Genomic DNA, 17,609 nt, shown 5'->3' on the forward strand with positions numbered 1-17,609 from the left:
TGTGAGGGGCTCACGTGGCAAGGAGCATTACAGGGAAGGACCAGCTACAGAGGGAGACGAAGAAGGACAGCAAACGAGATGCAGGTACGGATCTTTGGGGCTTAGAAGGCAGGAAAGGTCTCATCGACAGAACTTTAAAAGCAGGAACTGTAAGCTCAGAAAACATAGCAGGGCAAAGGTAGTGGAGAGCTGACCGACGGAAGATGTTTGCAGTGTCTTGCACAAACACATGCAACGTCTGCAAAGTGTCATGGAAAGGCCGTGGCCCTGAGAGCCAAAAATCAGTGAAGGTAATGGAGGGGCAGTTGTAAGAGGAAAGCCTTGAAGCCCAGAAGCTGGGCCAGTGGTGCCACACCCGGCACCAGACAGACAGTCGGACAGACAGCCGGACAGACAGCCGGGGAGGTCAGGACCCGGAAGGGACTCACAGCCATTCTGAACGGCAGCTCAGTGTAACTCAGGCAAACTAAGGACCTGTGGGCCCAGGACCCTGAACCCCCACTCTGGGGAGCACGGGGAGACGCCCATGCGTCCCCGGGGGCCTGCGTGCAGCCCTGTGCTGGGGTGGAGGTGGGGTCAAGGCCGCGGGTGCCATCACCAGTCAGAGATGACCGGCACACCTCTGAGTGTGACCTGGCGGCTGAGGGCCCGGGATGGAGCGTAGCTGTGTATGGAGGCAGATGTTCTAAGGGTCACACACACACACACACACACACACACACACGGAGCTCGGCGCAGGACGCAGAATTCAGAATGACACACAGTGAATGCCACTGACCTAAGTTAAAAATACATGCACAAAAATGCACTTTGCAAGAACATGGTTAAAGTAAAAAACCCACTGAACACGCTACAGAAGGGGGGCGGCTGCAGTGTGGGCTCTAAGGACAGAAAGGGTGAGGGCAACAGGACGGCTGGAGATCAGCCCGGCCCAGCCCCACCGGCTTTCAGGGACCAACTTCCCACCTCACCGCCCTGTGCTGGCCCTGGCAGAGCCCCTGACCACCCTGGAACCCCACTCTCTGGCTCTGAGCACACCTGCCGAGCGGGTCGCGGGAGCACCAGGTACCCCCGTTCTTCCCTAGAGAGCCCAAAAGAGGACTGGCCTTCCCTCTGGGCTTCTCCCCTTTGCTGGGAGATCCCCCTGGAGATCCACAGTCCCCTCGCTGGGGAGATGAGGCCGAGTGGAGGAAGGTAGGGAGAAACCAGTGTTTGCAGTGGGGTGGGGGGCAGGGGAAGGCATCCTCGTCCACGTCTAAGGTCTCCCTGCAGAGGGGCGCACGGGCTCAACTGCATCCATGTTTCCCCCAGGAGGCCTTTGGATGAAGAAGACACGGTCCCTGCCTCCCTCAGAGATGCAGGTCGTGGCTATGACGGCCTAGTCCCTGCTCCTCGGAGCACAGGTGGGTCAGGTCAGTGTCCCGGCCCTCACGCCACACGAATTCCCAAGAAGCCAAGGGGCTCCTCTTCCCAGGTGGTAAAACAGCTGAGGCGGACCCGGGCCCGGAGGCCGGGCCAGGAAGGACGGCTCCTTGGAGCTGGGAGGGGGTGCAGGGGGAAGGGCCACTGATGCCCCACTGTGCGGGCATCCAAATGTGGCTCCCGTGGCCCCAGCCCCAAGGGCAGGCCTGCAGAGCTTCCAGGTCACCTCTGAGGGTGCGTCCGCCTGTGAGCAGGGCACGGCTCCCCTCTGCACAGCAAACCCGCTGTAGAGAAACAAGTAATGCCCAGCCGGCTTGCCTCTGCAAGAGACAGCTCCAGGAGGAAGTGGGCCAGACCCTGGGTGGCTGCCCTGCTTGTCATCGTGGGGCGTGGGGGCCCCCAGGCTACTGGGTGCTTTAAGTCCTGATCTTACGGCAACAGCACTTCGCTGAGCAATAAGCCATTGAATTTTACAGGGCGACCGCTTCTGCCCTCCCCATGGATGGGGTCAGTGCCCTGGGCCAGGGGGGCAGGGAGCTGTCCTGCAAACCCAGGTGGACAGGCACTCCCTCTGTCTGGTGGCCCCTCCTCAGGCCCGTCACCCTCCTGGTCACTCAAAGACCCATATCAGGATTCACACTCTGCACCAAGAGCAACAGCCAGCCTCCCAGGAGTGAGGCAGGAAGAGGTGCCACGGGAGCACTTTGGGGGAGCTGCCTACTTTGGAATTTGATACACCAGCACGGTCACGCAATGTCCTCTCCTTTGTGTCCAGTGCATGTTTGTGAATTTCAACAGCAGTCTTGCAGGAAGCAGAATCCATTCGCGTTATTTCCTGGCAGATTGCCCTCGGATGATGGGTCCATCCCGCCCCAGACGGACATTCTGGTTGTCTGAAGTCTGGAGCCTGACATTCTTCTGCAGGTGTCCCTGGGCCTGGGCACACACTTCTGTGGAGGGGGACTGAGCGTCCAAGAGCCAGTCACAGAGCAGGAACACGAGTGCAACTGCAGGGGGTGATGCTGGTCTCCAAAGTGGCCGTATAGTGGCCCACGCTCCGCAGTGCTGGAGGACAGCTCCTCCTGCTCTAGCAGCCATATCAAGCTCGGCACCGCCCTCCTTCCTGAGCAAGTTTTGCCTTTCGGTGAGTGTGCACGAGTGTATCTCGTGTGGCTTGAATTTGCATCTCTCTGCAGACAAGCAGAATGCCGCCCCATCGTCCTATCAGCCATCTAACTCTTCTCTCCAAGGCACTTCCCCGCTTCCAACGTGATCGTTGATTTACAGGGAGTTCTTCCGTTATTCTGGATAGGAGCCCCTCGTCACTTCTGTGTGTTGTGGATACCCCTCCCTTCCTGCTGGGCTTATCTTTTCTCTCTCGGGGTGATCTCTTGAGAAACAAGAGTTCTTAATGTCGACCTCACTTTTTAGACTTCTTTACATTTAGTACTCTCCTGTCCTGTGAAAGATACAGCCAAGTTTATTTGATATCCTACAATACGGTCTACACCGATTGTCTCACCTTTCACAGTAGGTCCGGCATTCTTTCAAAATGAGTTCTGCTTGTATAAGGGCCAACTTGGATTTCGTGTCTTTCCGTACGAATATCTAGCAGTTCATGCCATTTATCCAAGATTTCTTCTTTCCCAATATTCTGTAGGGCACTACTAACATAAACCAGGGGTCAGTGAATGCCTGAGCTGGTTTCAGGAATATATTTCCTTTTACTGGTTTATTCTGTATCCTGGAGCTAGTACCGCATTTTAAAAATAGCTGTATCTTTATAATTATCAGTGTCAGGTAGAACAAGCCATCCTTCTTTGTTCCTGCTCAAGAACATCTTAGTTAATGGCTCTTTGCCTTTTACACAAATTTTAAATTCGTGTTGTCATTTTATTTCATAGTAAAACGGGCGCTTAACTGACAATGCAGTGACTCTATAGATTAATTCAGAGGAAACTAACATTTTTATACTATTGAGTGTTCTAATCCAAGAACATAAAATATTCTTCCCATTATTTTGATCTCCCATAGTGTCTCTCAGCTGGTATTTGATAGCTTTCTACACAGAGAATTCACAGATTTTGTTAGAATTCTTCACCGATATTTAACTTTGGTGTGGCTATTATGGCAAATTTTAAAAATTTCATTCTGTAATACTTTGTGATAATTTTTAGAATTGTAACTTATTTTTGCTAAACCTATTCATTCTAAAATTTTGATTTTAGATTCTCAAACTTTTCACATATTAAATCATATCTTCTGAAAATAACAGCTTCATGTCTGCCTTTCCAATCCTTTTACATTTTATTTATTTTTCTGCCTTGCACTGAAAATGACATCTAATACAATACTGACTGGAAGTGTTGATTATAAGCACCCTTGTTTGTCCTCAATCTCTGCCAGTGCTTTTCAGTTTTCCCCATTAATCGTGTTGTCATTTCAGTATCCGCAGCATCTGGGGATCTGTTTCTATAGTCTGTTGCCTTGATTCGTTCTTCTACGTGTTGCCTTTTATCCTCATGAAACTGATTATCTTGTATTGTGTTCTAACAGTTAATTTGAAACAATATATATATTTGCTGAAATAATGTAGGTCCTAGCATAATGTTATTCTCCTTCAGAGGACATTTTTGTTGGTTTCAGCTGGAAGCCTGATGGTACTAGCAATCTCATAGGCACTTATAAGAATTTAGGAGTTGAGACATTTTCCTGGGACACACAGAGGTGTCTCAGAGCAGGTTTTGGTCCCTACAAAGGCTGGCCATTGATGATTTCAACCTCATGAGTAGAGAGCAGCCCTCTGGATCCCACCCCCAAATCACTGCCTAGACCCCACCCTTTGACCTTTAGCAGAGCAAAATTGGCAAGGTCACTGACCAGCTTCACAGCTGTCTTTTAGGGATTGGCAAACAGGGGCTCTGAGTGCTGATTTCCCCTCTCCGGATTTCTGTTGCTCCCAAGCACATGGCAAGGTGACCCTTTCCTATGTGGCTAACTTGATCATTCCTTTAAGCCAAATCTCTTTTTAATGTTTTGCTTGTTTGTCCTTAGTAGGGTAGGTGGTCCCAAATACCTAGAGTGCCATTTCCAAAAGTCAAATGACTTTTATCAGTCCAAATTTAAGGTATTTATACTTGATAGAAGCTTGCATTCTTCTGCATTCTTCAGCCCACATACCCTTAAGAACATGAACTTAACATCTGAATGTATTGTTGACATCTTGCCTGAAATAATCTTATCCACAATGCAAAGAGGAAGGACCCTGGTGTCTGGGGGCTGCTGGCAGCTGGGGTTGAGGGAGGTAGACCTGCTGCCTCTCTCCCTATCCTGACTAATGCCAGGTGAGCACTCTTGAATTGACTTCTCTCCAGCAGACCAGGTTAGATCACTGAAGTCCAGACCTGTGCTGCAGAGACCGGCTGCTCAGAGAGGCTGAACGGTGCCTGAGGCCGTGCAACCCGCATGTTCCTCTGTCTTACTAGACCAAAGCCACTGCACAAAAATGTGCAAAGTTTAGTGTCATTGCAGTACACAAAGAGATGGACCCAGGGTCCTATGTGCCCTTTGACAACCCACTCCTTTCATGAAATCTCTGGTCTGGCCATACCCAGTTCTGTGGTTGGAACACAGCCCACATGCACCCTGGCCCAAGGAAATCTCAAACCACAGGAGAGTTTTGCCGTCTGCTCTTCCCTCTTGATACCATCCCATTCTCATTAGTGACCATTTCTACACATCTCCAGAACATCTTCCCAAATGCCCACAGCGTGTTTAGGCTGAGCAGAATTAACAGCACGAGATGTGGAATATGGCCTCAGGGGTTTGTGGGGACAAGACATACAAGCCTTCAGATGTAACGAACAGCCCCAGGGATCCTCGGTGCATGAGATGAACTTGACACCAAGGTCTGGTTCTTCTTAGCTCTGTGGCTTCCATTTCTCCACCTGTGAAATTCAAACAATATTATCGACCTAATGGAACTGGCGTAAGTAGTACTTGGCACAGAATAAGTACTCAGATTTCTTCTCCCTCCTTGTTAAGTGCCCAGTGACTGGCTTAGACCCTGAATATTCTGGAAATCAGATGCGGGAGGGAGATATCTTCAGTCAGCTCTTCCTCATACCCCACTCAAGGCCTCAGAGTATTGTTTGGGTATAGCTGGGTACTGAGAAGGGGGTCTCAGGGCTGGGCTTTCCTTAGCCACACACAAAGCAGACACTTTCCAGCAGAGGGGTCCTGGAGCTCCCTTAATGGGGAACAGGATGTCGTTGCTGAGGAAGTGAGCATGATTTAGCAGACAGCTTGGTGGGGCCCATCTGGAAGGAAACACCCTTTGCCATCACCTGATACTTCCCATGGGTTCAACTGAAGAGCCTATAGGAAGTGGGCGTCCCCCTGGGAGTTGAGAAACTGCTGGCCCAGGCTGGGGCTAGCTTCTGTGCCTTATAAGAGCTGGGAGCCTCTTCGAGGTGGAAGACCAGAGGACATGGAACCAAGCAGAGTCACCGGGGTCCTGGGGCCCGCTGGTCAGCTGCTTCTGCTCCTGTGCATCCAGACCCTGGCTGTCAAAGCTGTGGACACCTGTCCAGGTGAGGCGGATGGGAAGCCGGTAACTATGCATTCACTGACCACTTAGAGGGTCCCTGGTTAAGCCCTCCACATGCATCGTCCAAGGGCTCCCAACCCTTGACTACATCCTCAGATGAAGACATCTGCCAGGGCCACACGGTGAGAGGGAGGGAATAGGCTTTAACACTTGCCCCACTCTTGGGCCTGGGACTGGGCCCTAGAAGGCTCGCCTCCAGGTCTCCACTGTGTCACCAAAGAGGAAGAAAATGCCATTTGCATTCTTGGTCTTCCTGTGGGCCTTGCAGAGAGGTTCCCTCAAATTCTTTAATCCAGAGGATCTCACACTCCCGTGGGGGCTCCGGAGACACACCCTGCCCCTCACCACCGACAGGCTGGCTCAGCGCATTCCGCGATAAAGGAGGTGTGCTCTCGCTCCTGATCCGAAGCAGGTGGGTGGGGCCAGGCCTATAGGAGAGCAGCCAACCCCCATTGGAGGGCAGACTGATGGAGGAGGTGCGAATGGAACCTTCTAGCCTGCGGCAGTGGAGAACTCAGAAGGACAGGATGGAGACACCCCGGATAGGGACAGCTGCCCTGCCCCCTACAGAAGCTGTGGCGTCCAGGCCGCCCACGGCATCCCCCAGGCCTCGCGCAGGCATATCTCAGTTTCGTCAGCCACACATTTAAACTGCACGAAGTAAATAACCCTCTGCTCCCAGTGCTGCGGCCGCTGCGCGGTGTCCTTGGAGCCAACACGTCCCTCTCCAGGGGACCCACAGGGACCCCTTCCGACTCCAGAATTCCGTGAGCACACGCCCGAGGTCTGGGGGACGTCGACCCCATGTTGACCCCGATGCCCCAAGTTTCTTACCAATATTCATTGTTATTATTTACTGAGAGTCCCCAGTGTTCACGAAGCTCTTTAGAAACGCAACGGGTCCTGCCCAGATTGTAAACATGTGCATCAACTAACGTATCCTCCCCCACAGCCCGCTTCCTACCCTCTTGAGCCCAGAGGACGCAAGCCCAGAGGGGTTGAGTGACTTGTCCGGGGACACACAGCACTGAGGAGCCGGGTTCCCCTCAGACAGTGAGGACTCCAAGGCCGTCTCCTCCCGCCTGACCAGCATCCACAGCAGGGCACAGGGGGATAGAGCAAGTCTACACCAGAGGCGAAAACCCACTTCCAGGCTGACCCTCCAGGGGTCCGCAGCGGTCTCCCCAGGCCCGAGGTCCTGTATGGGACCGGCTGGATCCGGCGGCCCGTATGTGGGATCTGCTGAGCGCTCAAGCCCGGGAGGAACGCACCCACTGTCACTTTGTCCTTCTCTGCAGAGGTGAAGCTGGTGGGGCTGGAGGGCTCTGACAAGCTCAGCATCCTCCGGGGCTGCCCGGGGCTGCCCGGGGCCGCAGGGCCCAAGGGAGACGCAGGCGTCAATGGAGAGAGAGGTACGCGTACCGGGCACAGGGTGGGGTGACCGAGTGCCTGCTCTTCTCCAATTAGACCCGGGTTTGGGGAATCCCCCCACGTCTCAGGCTGGAGCCCAGGACTTGCCCTGCACGGTCCAGCCTCAGAGCCACATGGCACCTCTCTGGATGGAGTCACACCCAACTTGGAGGGACTCATGATGACCCGATCCAGGGGCTGGGGCACAATGCCAGTCTGGCTCGCCCTGCCCGGGACCCACTGCAGGAGAGGCTGGCCGTGTCCTCTGGGGGACCCGAGGACAGGGTCTCCGAGGATGTGCCCCGTGATCCGGGGCCCTGACTGGACAATAGGGCTCGGCGAGGGTGGCACGGTCCTGGGCCCACCGCACAGAGCTCAGCGGAGGCAGGAATCAGTGGTGGTCCTGGCCAGGTGACGGCCTGGTCCCCACCCTTGTGCCCGTGGCTGCTCCGTCCACCCCGGGGCAGCGGCTCTGTGGATAAGTGGCACTGGGCGGACCTTAGTACTTGGCGCAGAGAGCTCACATGGAATTGTGGGGGCTGCACCTTAGCCCATGACACCCGTGTCCTTGGGATTTGCAGGAGCGCCTGGTGCCCCTGGAGCCCCTGGGAAGGCAGGACCACCGGGACCCAAAGGTAACAACGAGATGAAGAGCGAGGACCGCTGGGGAACCCGGGCTCTGTCCAGGGAGAAATGAGAGACAACCACAGACAGAGGGACAGGAAGACGGGGAGGAGGGCAGAGAGACGGGGGAGGGACAGGGAGGGCGGGTCATATTTCCATCTCCAAGGAACCTGGAGCTACTGTGTGACCAGAGTCCTGATCCAGGGAACGGGGTCCCCAGTGAGCTCTCCTCCGGGGGCAGGATCCAGGCCTCGGGGTTCCCTCCCCTGCTTGGAGACCCTGGCATTAGAATCCTTGGGAAGCCCGCGGAGCAGTGAGGGTATCCTGCCCAGAGCAGGAGGCCTGGGTTGGTCCCCCGGTGTCCTTCCCACCGACCCTGAGGGCAGAGCGGCTGGCTGGTGTCCAGAGCGCTCCGGGGCCTCTCGCTGAGCACACATCCTGCATCCGGGCTCCTATCCTCCCGTCTCTTCTCCAGGAGACCGAGGGGAAAGAGGAGAGCGCGGGGACAAAGGTGAGCCTGGGTCGGGGTCCTGGGGGCGCCTCAGCAGGCTTTGTCCAGGTGGGGGTCCCCGAGGCCGCAGTCAGCCTGACAGCATCTCCTGTGGGAGGGTGTCAGACCCACGTCCCCGTTCCTGCGGAGAAATGGTGGGGAGGCGCGCAGGGTCTGGGTCAGGGCTCGGTGTGATGAACCGCGCGGTGAGGGCCCAAAGCCTGGCATCTGCCCCCGTTGGACCCAAGAGATGCAAGACAACGGTATTGCTGAATGTGGACATTTCACTTACTTTCCCTCCTGTTTATTCTCATTTATTTCTCAAACTGTAAGAGTCACAAAGGCCACTCACAGACTCTCAGGCGTAGTCACATGCTCCGCGCACAAATAAAAGCCCAGGACGGGGGCGCAGACACAAATGCCCAAGCCCCCAGCACTCGCCTCAGGCAGAGGCTCAGAGGGACAGTGGGTGGACCTGACACCTGCTGGAAAGACCAAGAGTCCATTCCCATGGCCCTGAGGACCTGGGGCCCTAAGGAAATGGCCAGCAGGGGGCGCATGCCGTGGCCCTGGGTGACCGAACTGCCCCATCGCCCCACAGCCCTGGCTGGACACAGGCGGGCCCAGCAGACCCGCTCCCAGGACAGGCATTCTCAGAGCCCATCCCGGGGACTGGACGGTCTGCCCGGACAGATCCCAATGCTATTTCCTCTCTGTGCCGGCCACAGTGTGGCTGTGGCTGAAGGGGACGGGGGCGCCCATTTCCAGACCGTGATGTGCGTGTCCTCTCCCCACAAACAGGAGAGCCTGGATCGCGTCAGTTCTGTGACACAGGTGACTGGCCACGCCACCGACCTCCCCACGCTTCCCGCAGACCAGAGGACAGCCCCACACTCACCCGGGTTCCAGAATCCATGGACCAAACCCTCGTAGACATGTTCCCTCCGTCAGCGGCTCAGCAATGGGCGGCCAGCACCTGGCAATGTCCTCAGGAAGATAATGTCCCCTGAAGGCCTGAGGCCCTGGGAGGGGGGGATGGCCAGGTAGACCGGGTTTGGCCGTCACGGCGTGGGGGCCCGGGGCTCAGTGTCTGTCCAGGCCCAGGGTGCCCCTCCTCCCGTGCAGACGCCCCCCATCCCCGCCCTGCCAGGGCTCCCTGCCTGACATCAGCTCCCGGGTCCGTCCCCAGCGCCTCGGACCTGCAAGGAGCTGCTCACGAGGGGGCACTTTCTGAGCGGCTGGTACACCATCCACCTGCCCGACTGCCGGCCCCTGAGCGTGCTCTGCGACATGGAAACGGACGGCGGGGGCTGGACCGTGAGTGTCGGGAGCCGGGGCACCCCCAGTGGTGCTCGGGGGAGGCCTGGCTCTGCCTGGGGACCCCACAGAGCAGCTCGACCGCCTGCAGGGAGGACACTCTCCAGCTGTGTGGCTTTGGGCTTGTCGCCCACCCTCTCTGTTCCTCTGGTTTCCCGCTCCCACACCTGTGGGCTGTGTCCACCCCTGGGCTCTGAGATGAGGCCCCACAGCCATGCCGGGCACTCACCCAGAATGCTCCCTGAGCTGCAAGGCCTCCCCCCACGTGGTGGGGCCCCTGAGCCGTGGACCCCAGCAGGGCCCTGGCCCCTGAGCCCTCTCTCCCTCCGCAGGTTTTCCAGCGAAGAAGCGACGGCTCCGTGGATTTCTTTCGCGACTGGGCCACGTACAAGCAGGGCTTCGGCAGCCAGCTGGGGGAGTTCTGGCTGGGGAACGACAACGTCCACACCCTGACCGCCCAGGGTAGGTCCCCGACATCTGCCTGCCCCTGAGCTGAGCCCCGGCCCCCGGATCCGAGGACCCTGCCCTCCTCTTCCTGGGGTTCAATCTGAGAGCAGGAGACACTAGTCCTCCGTCAGCCTACGCGCGGGAGCCCTCCCTTACTGTCACCCGCCAGGTGGGAGCACGTTAGCACCAAGGGGAGGCCTCCGGCAAGCACGGCCCACAGGCAGCTTAGATCCTGAGACAGGAGGGACCAGAGGCCTCAGGTGTGGGCTGCACGTCCAGCCCTCATGCTAGGTCCCACCATTTCTCTGTCCCTGGAGGTGCCCGCTCGGGGGAAGAGAGACGGTCTCTCCTCCTGTCCTCCGTCCCCGCCCAGCACCCAGCCCGCGTGGGCCAGGATGAGGGCAGCGTCTCTACCCTCCGACTTGTCTGCCCAGAGCCTCGCTTGTCGCTGCCCTGGGCAGGCCGCCAGGTGGGCCGTCCCCCCTCCCTGCCCAGTGCCTCCTGGCCGTCTCCTGAAACACCTGCTCCAGGGAGCCCCGACCTTCCCACACGCAGGATCCCCCAAGCGGGTAGCGCACGGGGCTGGGAGTGATGTCACAACCCCCCAGGAAAATGCCTGTTGTTGGTGTAGGATAGTGTCGTGTTCCAGCGGACGGACACGAGGAGGGGAATGGGGTGTGGGAGAAGGCCTCGCGGGAAGCGGTCTTCACGGTCCCTCGCATAACCAAGAAATTCCCGTAGGAACGTGCAGACCGTCCGTGGACGCCAGGTTCAGACGGCTCTGCGCACCTTCCTACGTTCCCACCTCCCAGCCCTGCAGACAGAGGGTCCTGTGCTCAGCCCTCATGGCCTTTCTGCCCCAGGAACCAGCGAGCTCCGCGTAGACCTCGTGGACTTCGAGGGCAACCACCAGTTTGCCAAGTACGGCTCGTTCCGGGTGGCGGGTGAAGCCGAGAAGTACAAGCTGGTCCTGGGGGCCTTCGTCGGGGGCAGCGCAGGTGAGTGTCCGCCCTGGGCCGAGGGGCCTGGGCGGCGGAGCAGAGGGGAACTGCTTCCCGTCCCGGCTCCGCCCCTTCCGCGTGGAGAGTGGCGGCCAGACGTGTTCTCCGTCCGCATGCGAAGAAGAAAATGTTACCCATGCCTCATGGCAGCAACGGAGTCAATGGGACACATTCCATACAAAGTCCAGGAAGACGTGGTATTTAGTGCCATCATTGACAAAGACGGGGACAGGGTGGCAATGTAGCACATGTCTGTGGAGCTCGAGTTCCTGCTTCCTGGTGCCCGGAGCTCCCTGCCGAGGAACCTAGGGGTCCGGGGCAGAGAGTGGCCTCCCTCCAAGACAGGGGGCCTGCCGGCTGGCAGGGACAGACGGGGTGACGGGATGCCAAGGCCACTGTACCAGAGAGCAAGTGTTCCCTGGCACCCCCTAGACTTGTGCAGTGCACGTCTTAAACACCCGGTCACTGCAGTTCCTGCCTAGACCTAGGATCCAAGTAAGATGGCCCATTCTCCCTCCGTGCAGGTGATTCCCTGACATACCACAACGACCAGCCCTTCTCCACCAAAGACCAGGACAACGACTCAAATTCTGAAAACTGTGCGGAGCGCTACCAGGGGGGCTGGTGGTACAGTTCCTGTCACTCGTCAAGCCTCAACGGTCTCTACCTCCGGGGGTCCCACGAGACCTATGCAAACGGCGTCAACTGGAAGTCGGGGAAAGGCTACAACTACAGCTACAAGGTGTCGGAGATGAAGATGCGGCCTGTGTAGCTCGGGGCCGACTGCGCGCGCAGTGGCCGCCGGGAGGGCTGGTCCGGATGCTCATGGGGGCGGGAGCACGGGCTCGGGGACCTCCCCCTGTTCCCTCCTGGGACCCTCTCTGCTTTGTGCCTTTCTCCCACACTAACGCCGTGTCCCATCCCTGAGGGTGAGAGCAGGGACCCCCGATCTCGCCAGCCACGCATTTTCTCAATAAAGACATTTGCTTCCTCGCTCAGCACACGTGGGTGCCACCGTCGCTTGCCTTTCCCCGACCACCAGTCATGCCGCCTCTGTGCTCTCGTCCCAGCCCGGCCAAACGCACTTGCTCCAATCCCTCCTTCCCCTCCGCCCAGGTTCACAAGTTCTTCTAAGGCTGCAAAACCTTCAAGCATTTTACAAGAACAGGACTTGGAAGGGGCCATCTGGTGGATTTTAGACTCAGGCAGGTCAGAGTGATGGAGGACACTGCTCATCAGAAGAGGATGAGGTTTTACGTTGTATAAATGAAGGTAGGATTGTAGAATTGAGGAGGAGACATGACACTCTTGTCTGCACAGGTCAGGCCACACCTGTGCCCTAGATCCTGAGTGTTAGACGTTAAAGTAACCAGGGAGGCGGTGTTGCTGGGATGGGGGCACAGGGCTGGCAGCAACAGTCTGAGAAATTTCAGACTGCCGGGGAGGAGAGCAGTGGGTGACACGTGGACCTGTGTCAGTAGGATGGCTGCCATCCTGGGCTCCTGGGGACTCAGAGGACCCTCTCTGCCCTCCGGCCTCTGTCCTCTCCCAGTGGCCTCCAGTGAAAAAGAGAGTGAGACGAGCTTGTCCTGGTTTGGGACCCAGTTTTAGTGCTGAGCCCCTACCTGCTGGGAAACCACAGACCTGGACAAACCAGGACGCTGTTTGTCCTGAGAGCAGGTCAGTGGCCTATTAAACCGCCCCATTCATCAGGGGCGCCTGGGTGGCTCAGTCAGTGAAGCGTCTGCCTTTGGCTCAGGTTGTGATCTTGGGGTCCTGTGATCGAGCCCCAAGTTGGGCTCCCTGCTCAGCGGGAAGTCAGCTTCTCCCTCTGCCCCTCACCCTGCTTGCGTGCTCTCTCTCTCAAAAATTAAAAAAAAAAATCTTCAGAAAAATAAATAAAAAATAAAACTACCCGGACCATTAGCATCAAAGAAAGAAATCGGAACCCAAATTCCCCTTCCCCAAGGCCTGGGGAGACGTAGGCTTCAGGAAATCCAACAGGCTGGTCCTCACCGTCCCTTTGCTCCCCTGGAAGGGCTCTGCTCACGGGGTGAACGACCAACGACCAAGCCAGGCCACGCCGTACTAGCCCTTGCCTAAGGGAAGGTCTGCGGGTGCAAAGCCATCTCAGGGGTACCAGTGAGCCAACCTCCCCCCAGCCCCCGGCCCAGCTGGGGGATGGGACATTTTCCAACAGCATCGAGCAAACTGTCCTTGCAGGGGTCAGCATTCCCTCACTTACTCCTCACTGCCCCCAGCCAGGGGCTCCCCGCAGCTCCGAGCAGAGCGTGTGCCGAGCCCTCGTCAGGCTGGCCCGGCTTGGCTGCCGTCTCCGGGCGGGGAAGCCCAGGGTCTCGGTCTGCACGCCCGCAGCCTCCCACAGCGCGGCCCTCTCGGCTGCTGGACGGCCCTGGGGGGGCGTGCAGTCTGCTTTCGTCGCAGTCCTGCCCTGGAACATAGAAGGCGTTTGCGCTCCGAGGGAGGAGCTCGAGAACCAGAACCCCAAACAGTGAGAGATGGGATTTTTTTAAAGCTCCCGAGTGAAAGGCCAGTAGCCTGCATTAGGGACAGAGCAGCTCTGCTTTGTACGTGATGGTCATTGTGCGAAAGCCCGAAAGCCCCGAGCAGGCCTCCCCACGACAATCGAGGCAGAGACGTGAGCACACCCACTAGCAGCAACCCAGCATGAGAAGCGTGTCAGGAGGGAGTGCGTGGAGAAGCCGGCGGGCAGGAGGGGCCAGTCCCCGACTCACCGCGGCGCTGACCTGCCCCCGGGGGCGTCTGACCGTGACCTGGGCAGGAAACACGTCTGTCTTGTCTTACAGCCCTGAGATGGGAAGGGCAAGTAGCTGGCTGTCACTCACCTTGACGCAGAGGTGGCCCAGGTACGGACGGACAGGGGAAGGGGAGACAGGAACCCCGTCGACGCGCCCTGGTCCTGAAACCCATCCTGGGTGTGGAGCCCACGTTGGCCCCTTCCCATGGCTCTAGCCACACTCGCACTCCTCTCTATGGTTGTCAGTGTCCCTGTGGCTAGTCAGCCGTATGGGGAAGGGGCGGCCAATTATCTGATTCCCGGAGCCTCGCAGAAGGCTGGAAGCCCCACCCGCCCACCCCGCAGCATGGCACCAGTCCCAGGCAGGAAGCCGGGGGAGCCAGGAGCCATCTGGAAATGTCCATCTGTCCCAAAGCAGCAGATACAGCCCTCCCAGAGTCCTGCCCCTGCTAGAGGGTTGAACGGTAAACCATCGAATCTTGGGATCGGAAAATAGGGTGCAGCTGCTGTGGATCGTGCTTCCACGCAGAACGAGGGTCAGTGGCTCCCCGGTCCCGACAGGCTCCCGAGCCATCTTGCCATAAAGACCTGCAGGCTAAGAGGCCCGCTGCCGTCTTGGGAAGCTGGGGCAGCGTGGCCAGGGCAGCGTGGCTGGGGCAGCATGGCCAGGGCAGCCAGGGCAGCCGGTGCAGCCAGGGCAGTGGTCCGTGGCATCAGAGCGCCTCCTCTTGTGGAACTGGCCCCTGCAGCCCTGCAGAGCTGAGCTCCGCAGGGGGCCCGAGTGGAGGGCCCAGCAGGAAGTTCCAAGTCCTTGATCAGGATCTCAGAAAGGGCCGGCTCTGGGCTGCTGGCCAGGACGTCAGAGTCAAGGGCAGAAGGCACATCCAAAGCAAAACAAAACAACCCAAACCCGTGCACGACAGCTGGCGAGGCCCTCGAGCCGCGGCCCGTGCCCCTGAGCAGGGGGTTCCAAGGCTGAGGAGCTCGGGTGTGGTGAGCGGCCCGGGTGCTGGGCAGCGGCGTCCGGCGGGGGCCGGCAGGCTCCGCTGATCTGTCTTCGGGCTACGTCAGCCGGGGCCCGAAACACGTTCCTGCTCAGGCCCGCTCTCCCGGCCGGCCCCACCGTCCGCCTTAGTACAAACTTTGCTGATCTGAGCCACAGGGAGCGGGGCCTCCGTTCGCTTGCCCTCCAGTCACCAAACAGCTCGCTCAGCTGCCTGAAACCAGCGCGCGGTGGGTCCTAAACCTGACTGCCCCTCAGAACCATCGGGGAGAGTCTTAAAAATCCAGAGTCAGGGGTTCATCCCAGACCTAGGAGCCCAAGAGCTCAGCGGGCAAGAGGATCTGTGTTTGTGGACAGCTTCCCGCTGCTTCTGAGGACGAGCCACATGGGAAACCCACTCGCCACCGCCGGCATGCAGAGACCCCCACCAGGCCGCTGTTCTAGGGACCCCCTGCCCCCGTGCGCCAACGAGCCCGCAGAGCGCAAGGCGGGGGCGAGCCAAACCAGAAGGAAACCCAAGCACTAGGAGCGGGGAGTGGGGACCCGGCTCATGCCTGATGGCCGACACGCCTTGAATCGATTGTCGTGTGTGACGCGGTGTCATGATCTTGGTATTTCCCGTGTAGGGTCACTTCTACAAAGAACACATGAAGTGCTTTGAATCAGCAAGCTCACTAGGGAACTTACTTCTGGAGAAAACGTTGCAGACGAGGGAAAGCGGTGGCACAGAAGCGTTCCTTGCAAAGTCACGGACATATCCAGTCCCCACCAGCAGCAGGGTGACCGTCCCCTCGAACGAATCCAGCGTGACCACTGAAACAGGGTGACCGTGGGAACCCCAGGGGAGGTGGCTACAACTGGAACACGGGCTCCCAGGAGTCCACAAACGGATGAGAAAACAGGGACCGAACTTCCTTGTGAACTCACGACGAGAGCGGGGACCAAGTCCAGGGACTCTCTTCCGAGGCAGCGGGGGCGACCACGAGGACCCGATGTCGCGGGGACAGAGCCGGTCCTCCCAGGGGCCGCCGTCCGGCACAGCAAAGACTGGGAGGCTGAGAGGGCGGGGGCCTCACCAGGGTCCAGGAGGAAGCTCGCTGAGAACACGCGACTGAAGATGGGGCTGGAGATGAGAATGTGGGAAACAGACGGGAGACAGGAGCACGAGGCGAGAACAAATTGCCCGCACGTGTAAGGGGACCATTTGAAGCAGGGGGGCAGTGGGCAGAGTCCGAGCGAGGCTCACACACGCGTCACAGCATGGCCACGGGGTCAAAGAGGAAAACGTATCAACTGTCCGAGGAGAAGGGTCACGTGCCGTCGGGGGAGCAGCCCTAGGTCTCTGTGCAGAAAGGACGGCGTCTGGGGGCGCCTGGGGGCTCAGTCGGTTCAGCGTCTGCCTTCAGCCCAGGTCATGAATCCAGGGTCCTGGGATCAAATCCCGCATCAGGCTCCCGGCTCAGCGTGGAGCCTGCTTCTCTCGCTCCTTCCGTCCCTCCCTCCCACTTGTGTTCTCGCATGCTCTGCTCTCTCTCAAATAAATAAATACAAAATCTTTAAAAAGAAAAGAAATGGCATCTAGAAATGCTGGACATGCACTTCCATGGGCTGAGAAAAGCTGCAACCTAGAATTTCACACCCAGAGAAGAGGCTCTTTGAAAGGGAGGAAGACAAAGACGTTTTCAGGAAACAAAAGTGGGTTGAATTTATGGCCAGCAGACCTATATCGGGGGAAAAACCCAAGCAAAACAAAACAGAAAGGAAGAAGGAACGAGACCAAGGCACACGGGGCGAGGGGGCGGACAGGCCTCGAGAGGCCAAGGGGACAGCGCCGTGGCACCAGCGTCCGTGTCTGTGGGCCCCGCAGGTGGATGACGCAGGGTCGAGGCTGTGAGGACAAGGCAGGAGGGGATGCGGTTACGGGCTTTGACGTCCTGTGCTGGTGCCGTCATAGAGGGAACCCGTACCTTGGCTATAAAAGGTCCAGGGCAGGTGCGCCGTCTCCAGCTTCAGCTCCGAAGGTTCAGGACAAGGCTGCACACAGGGTGAGCTGGTGGAGGGACTGTGGGGTAATGAAACACCCAGCGGATATAGAAGGGGGCCAGAGAGCCTCGAGGAGGCGCTTGGGAACGCCGAGCGGAATGCCCGTCACCAGCGCTCGCGGGCGGGTCTCGGCGATGCTCCTGCCCCCACCCCTGCCCCGCAGGGCACCAGCGAGGGCCCCACCCCGTAGTTCTCCTGCTTCCATCATCCCCCAAATGCCCACACGAAGCAGATCTCGCCGTCACCGAAACCTGACGATTTGAGTTTAGAAAACTACTCCTAGGTTTGTTTCTTCATTTAAAATTAATGCGCCGCCTTGGGGCGCCTGGGTGGCACAGCGGTTAAGCGTCTGCCTTCGGCTCAGGGCGTGATCCCGGCGTTCTGGGATCAAGTCCCACATCAGGCTCCTCCGCTATGAGCCTGCTTCTTCCTCTCCCACTCCCCCTGCCTGTGTTCCCTCTCTC

At 58.2% G+C, this 17,609-nt stretch overlaps 1 protein-coding gene across 6 annotated transcripts; it reads left to right on the top strand.

Moving 5' to 3' along the window:
- The first annotated feature begins 5,856 nt into the window (after positions 1-5,856).
- On the top strand, positions 5,857-12,321 carry LOC123802807 (ficolin-1-like). 6 transcript variants are annotated; one of them, XM_045813705.2, is made up of 9 exons: positions 5,858-6,014; positions 7,330-7,443; positions 8,023-8,076; positions 8,541-8,576; positions 9,357-9,389; positions 9,745-9,872; positions 10,205-10,334; positions 11,183-11,317; positions 11,845-12,321. In XM_045813705.2, exons 1-9 carry the CDS (start codon positions 5,912-5,914, stop codon positions 12,090-12,092), a joined length of 981 nt encoding a protein of 326 aa, XP_045669661.1. In that variant the 5' UTR covers positions 5,858-5,911; the 3' UTR covers positions 12,093-12,321. The 6 variants fall into 6 exon arrangements, with proteins under 6 accessions (XP_087725340.1, XP_045669661.1, XP_045669662.1 ...); XM_087869214.1 differs by lacking the exons at positions 11,183-11,317; positions 11,845-12,321 and adding an exon at positions 10,637-10,926 and having other exon boundaries at positions 5,857-6,014; XM_045813706.2 differs by lacking the exon at positions 8,541-8,576.
- The last annotated feature ends 5,288 nt before the right edge of the window (positions 12,322-17,609 follow it).

This window comes from Ursus americanus, chromosome 18, assembly GCF_024610735.1.
Source record: "Ursus americanus isolate L20-20 chromosome 18, mUrsAme1.1.p, whole genome shotgun sequence".
Classification (NCBI taxonomy): Eukaryota; Metazoa; Chordata; class Mammalia; order Carnivora; family Ursidae; genus Ursus; species Ursus americanus.